At 48.4% G+C, this 5,617-nt stretch overlaps 1 protein-coding gene across 1 annotated transcript in view; it reads right to left on the reverse strand.

The window, feature by feature from the left end:
- Positions 1 to 3,601, reverse strand: part of LOC104166620 (rap guanine nucleotide exchange factor 1-like) — a gene marked incomplete at its 5' end in the record, with an annotated part of 15,927 nt that extends 12,326 nt beyond the window's left edge. Inside the window, 3 exons of the mRNA XM_009706624.1 lie at positions 177 to 265; positions 1,924 to 2,016; positions 3,320 to 3,601. Coding sequence (XP_009704926.1) covers positions 177 to 265; positions 1,924 to 2,016; positions 3,320 to 3,601 — 464 coding nt within the window. The remainder of the gene's footprint in view (positions 1 to 176; positions 266 to 1,923; positions 2,017 to 3,319) is intronic.
- Between the last annotated feature and the right edge of the window lie 2,016 nt (positions 3,602 to 5,617).

Raw genomic sequence — 5,617 nt, forward strand, 5'->3', positions numbered from 1 at the left:
GCAGGATCCTTCTTCTCACCAGTTGTGCAAAAAAAGTGGGCTTAGAGAACATTGAGAAGGTTGAGGGCAGAACAGGCAGCCCCAAGGACGGTTTGGCAGAGGGCAGGGCTAACAGGATGTTGGTGCCAATACCCTTCAAGGCTGGGAAGCAGGAGTACGAGGGGAGTCAGGCTCACCTTTCAGCACCATCTTTGCCTTCCTTCCCCATGGCACTGCTGTTCAAAGTGGAGTCTTTGGAGTGGCCGTCTTTGACAGAGGGAGATTCCTGCAAAGAGAAAGTTGTTTTTCATTATTACATGGGGTCCTACACCACAGCTAGCCTTGCATTTACAGTCTGACTGCCTCTAAATGGCCCTTTACTGTAAATTCCTACAGAGCAGTTGAAGATTGATGCAAGTTAATGCCAAATGCCAGGAAAACACAGAAGTTAATCAGACAGGAAATTTGGAACCATCTCTGGAGACTAGTGTAATTAGTACTGTTTGCTTTTAACATTGTGAAATGATGCTGACAGTTACAACACAAGTCAGCTGTTGTCTTGGATTTTAACCCCCTCACGACTCTTTTTTTTTTTTTCCTCCAGCCCTTACTGTTGACATACACTTGCCTTCTGCTTTAATCAAAACGGACACAGCGAGCTCTAAGCTCTCCAGTTTCAGTTCCCCTCCAGGTCACAGCCCCCAAAACACCAACCTGTCTTAGGGGGTGGATGCACACTGCTGTTCCTACCTCCCTTCTCTCCCATCAGAAGAGGTTAGGCAACGATGCAACATTTCCACCTCACAATTCACGGCTGTGGAAATGAGGCTAATTCAAAAAAGCAGAACCATCTGAACCCGCGGCATAGAACAGCAGGTAGAGAGCTCAGAGTAAAGATACAGCATTTTAAATTAGCCATTTATTAAGGAGACAAATAGCCATGAATGGCAAATGGGAATATTAATCTAACAGTGCTGGAGTTCAGAATTATTTAACATCATGCAGACTGAAACTTGGAAATTCAACCTACTGAACAGACAGGACTGAAACCACCTACACGCTATCCATTTGGCCTGGAAAACACACTGGTGAGCTTAGGTTTCTTGGTGTCTGCAGAATTTTTCCAGGCTGTATCTGTAAAGCCCTTAGCTTCAAAGTTGAGAATCAGCTCGCAGCTGCCCAAAAGGATGGGCCTGCCTAGATGTCTCTCCTGAAGGGAAGCGATGGGAGCACTATCTCTTGGCATATTTAACACCAGGATGGATAAAGGTCTCGGAGACATCCTGTAGGAGATGTGCCTTCCAAGATGAGGGCAGGCAAAAGGATTGCCACAGACCTCTGCTGCTGTTTCCTATGACCCAACAGGAAGGCGGTACCTCCCTGCAATGAAAAATGCCCTGTCTCCTCTAGGAAGTATCTAAGATAGAAGGCTTGAGTAAAGGAAGAAACAGCGTGCGATTACAATGCTAGAGCAATCACTTACTTTGTATCCAAACGGTGAAGGAAAAAAGAAAAATTCAGAGGACAAGGTTTTCTGTATTAAAACAGGGAATCCAAAGCAGTTACAAGAATAGACAGGGCCCCAGGATGGCACTGGTCGGCGTGCAGCTTTCTGGAAGGGAACCTCACGCAAGCAGCTCCAAACAGAGAGCGAAGCGCAAACGAAACAGCGCAGCAGGAAAAGCTGTCCCTACCTCCTGCCAGAGCTCACCGCGACCCCGAAAGCATCGCCTGCTCTCCACCCGGACCGGGAGGCCACCCAAGCCTGCAAGCCAGGAGTGGGCAAGCAGAGGGACCGCCAGCAAGGGAGCCGGGGCAGCAGGACGGACACAGGAGCTCCACGGTGTGCAGAAGAGGCCGGTGCCAAGCGCGTCAGCCCCGGCGTGAACTCAGCATGCACCAGGCAGCCCCTTCCCGGTGTCCGGCCTTCTCCGGGTTACTTACTCCTTCAGAGCGAGGGAGTTCCCCGTTGCTCTGGCCAGAGGAATACAGATTGACGTATTCACCCTCACCAGCCTCCTCACTGGCGTTTTCACTCTAAGGGAGACAGGATGAAAGGAAATACGTGATGGTGCCCTCCGCCAGCACTTAATGTTAGTGAGAGAACGTGCCCACGGGCTGGGAGGAGAAGCGCTCTCGGCAGCTGTGGTCACCTAACTGGGAGCCCTTCCTCTGGCCACCGAGGCTGTACCTTCCTGGGGGGGTAACTATTTTCTGGTTCTTGAGGACCACCCCGAAGGCCCTGAGCTGCAGCAGGACAGCAGTAGGCACTGCTTTGCAAGAGCTGCCATGGACTCCAAGCTCGACATACGAGTGCCTGTCCTACCTGCGCTGTAGTCCTGCTGCTAAATGCAGATCAGCCCTACAGCCCAGAGGGTATCAAATGTATCTCACAAACTCTGCTACAAGCACAGACTAGAGCCATCATGCCAGGCTAAACCAAACTCGAGGGCTTCTGGGCTGTAACAAGGACCCAACACAAGGAAGATGCAACAGCAAGGTCAGGTCCAAAGCGATCATTTAATCTGCATTCAGTGTCCCTCTTCCAAACTTTGTAAAGAGGCAGCACTAGCATGCACTGTGCTGACAGCTCTAACCCCATCAACTCTGGGCTTTGCAGCAAATGAAAGAGGAACTGCCTTGAAAACGAGGTGTTTAAAAAAAGCAGCTGTACTGGACAAACCCACTCAGTGATCTGCAAAACTGATCTGGGACCTCGAACTAGTAGTGTCGTATCAGTGTGGGAACAGGGTTAGTCTAACTTGACCACCAACACGTGATGCTTTGCACTAACGTGCACTGCCACCAAGCACACAGCCAGGGCTGCTGGTAACGGGAAGAGCAGGAGCCTGGAGAGAGCAACAGGTTTATGCACAGGGGAGATGGAGCTGGACTGCACCCACCGCTCCTGGGGCTCACCAGTGACTTAGGAGGGAGCAGGGCAGCAATCACCAAATCCCGCCATGGCAGCAACTGCAGGATGTGAAGCACTGTTGGGAGCCCGTGTTTCGAATCAACCAACCTCACAGAAGAGTCCTTTACCTTCTTCAGCTTTGTATTACAATTGCAGGAAGCTACAGCAACTTCTCCTCTCCCCTTCACCAGGATTTGACATTTTATGTTTCCTACATACGTGCTAACGTTTTTGCAAACCTCCTGAGGTTGTTCATTTTTTCTAGCCAGCATTTTTTAATGAAATTACCTCTCCGCAATTCACACACACATGTGCAAACCGGACTAGATCACATTCAGCATGTATTGATACAAGAGACATTTTCTTTTAAAAAACAAATAAACCCAGCCTTGCGTTAAGGTGCATTATCTCTTTGGATAGTCTCACCGAAGGCGTCTGGAGAGAATCAGTGAAAGAGGTTTCAGAAGGAAGGCAGACAGGAGCATTCCCGTTAAAGCTGCTCTCCTGAGAAGAGGAGTTTGGCACATCCGCGGTGCTGGGTGACTGGCTGGCCGCGGCGGGCACCACTAGGTCAGAGCTCTGAGATGGATGGACGGGTGGAAAGGGTGGGGTGGAGCAGGAGGAGGAGGTAGAAGAGAGGAAAGGAGGTATGGAGACTTGGTTGTGAGGCACAAAGTCCTGGGAGTAGGACCTAAACACAGATTTGTACTACAGGATGCAGAGACGTACAACACAAAAACAAGGAAGATGAGGAAAGGAAAGAGACAGACAAAAGAAAAAGTAATTAGATCGGCAGTAGCGTAGCAGTGACAGCACAAGGCATTTCTCACACAGGCACCTCTCGGTCGAGAGGCCAACCCAAAGCAAGCCAGCACTAGTTAACCATCCACATGCTAGAGCAGAAATTGCTACCTGGGACGTGTCAGCCAGTTTTTTCACAGAGAGGCATGTTGTTCCACAAACAGTAGCTCAGTTGCACATCTCACAGAGGGAAAGTGGGCACCAGGGTGTTTACCTGCAGGCATCCAGCCTCTGCTAGGCAGGGGGAAAGCCTGGATATCTCAGTACCACTAATGACAGTGACCCTGAAAAATCACTTGAGTGGATGAAAGGATGCAAAGGCATACAGAAACCACACGCTGGAAATACCTAGATAAACTACTCTGAGTGCTTATTGCTTTTCTGGGATTTTCCACAGGATCCAAATTTAAGATGCTGCTTCCTCCAGCCCTGTAATTTACCAGCTACTGTGTCAAGTCTGTTCCAGAACACACAGCTCCCAGGGAGGAGTGGCTGGATACTGTCTTCAAAGTTACACTGAAGGATAAAGGAGATTACGCTGCTAGTTCTTCCCATTTGAGAAACATGGGGAGCAAAAATGATAATTGCCCTCAGGAGTGATGAATTCCTTATCAAACCGATCCTTTAATGCAGTGCCTAGAAGAGTCAGCTGAAGAGATGAAAAGAGATCATCTGCGTAAAGCTTTAGTTCGCTCGCTCTCCTAGTCATCAGATTACTGTTCAGATAATATTAAACAGGGTGCAGTGGGAATATATTGTGCCAAGAAAAACAAGAGCAACCCTCTGTCTTTTAACATCTGGTGCTAATAAGATTTGCCATCAAAGTCCAAAACAGAGCTGACACCCATAAATGGTGCTAGTAAGATTTGCCATCAGAGTAAGTCCAAAACAGAGCTGACACCCATAAAAAAAAAAAGGACAATAATGCTAAATCTGCTTGAGAGGAGTTTATTTTAAAACCTGTAGAGCTCAAACACTAGTGAGATCTGTGTCATAGCCAAGTGGACCAAAGGAAGAATCACATCATCCAAAAAAACCCACGCTGAAATGAAGCTGTGGCAGTTGCTTGTCTGAGTGCTCTGCTGCAGAAGGATGGTGCATTACAGAGCTCAAGAAGCACAGACACAACTTGCTCAAACCAGGCTGAAAAGTGACACTGCTGTGATGTAAAAAGGAGAAGGGGGAACAAAGCCATGAATCGGAGAATTCAGGCTACATTTTCTCAGGAGCATTGAGCGGGTGATAAAAAACAAAGCTCAGTCTGTCTCCTGAGCCACGGTAGCAGCATCCAGTTCAGCAGTGGTATTTTTGTTTCTACCTAGGAAAGATATGACCTTAAAAATCTAAACTGAGAACAGCCTCAGGCCAGAAGCCTGGGCAAAAAAGCTTTTCCACTACAAAGGAAAGGAAACATAAAGGTCAATGGCTAGACTTTACCTGCCACCACCTTAATCCTCGAGTGGTTGCCCTCCGCCGTGCGTGGAGTCCAGCAGCGCTCTGGGTGTATTCTCAGAGCCCAGAACAAATTGCAGGCCATAATACAGAGCAGCAGAGGGAGATGCTTTGGAAAGAGAGCTTAAAAGACTACTGAAAAATAATTAAAATGCAAATCCCTACCACATGCCTGTGGCTAAAAGGAGACTAGCTCTAGGACAGGCTCCTCTCTCTTCCTGCCCATTTCTTTCCGGATGAGCAGCCCTGGCTCCAGGGACACTGTCAGCTTTTGGTGCTGCCTCCGTAACAATGACAAGTCTAATCTCTGTATTTACTTTCTGCCTGGATAAATGCTCTACCTTCATTCATTTTCACTTGCATGGCACAAAACACTAAATCCCTCGTAAGACGCCAGGCTCATGACATCATCTTGGCTCAGCAGATTCATTATCCCTGCCCCATCTCCCTGGTATTTCATGATCTCACTGG

The sequence above is a fragment of the Cariama cristata genome, unplaced genomic scaffold (assembly GCF_000690535.1).
Source record: "Cariama cristata isolate BGI_N322 unplaced genomic scaffold, ASM69053v1 scaffold17630, whole genome shotgun sequence".
Classification (NCBI taxonomy): Eukaryota; Metazoa; Chordata; class Aves; order Cariamiformes; family Cariamidae; genus Cariama; species Cariama cristata.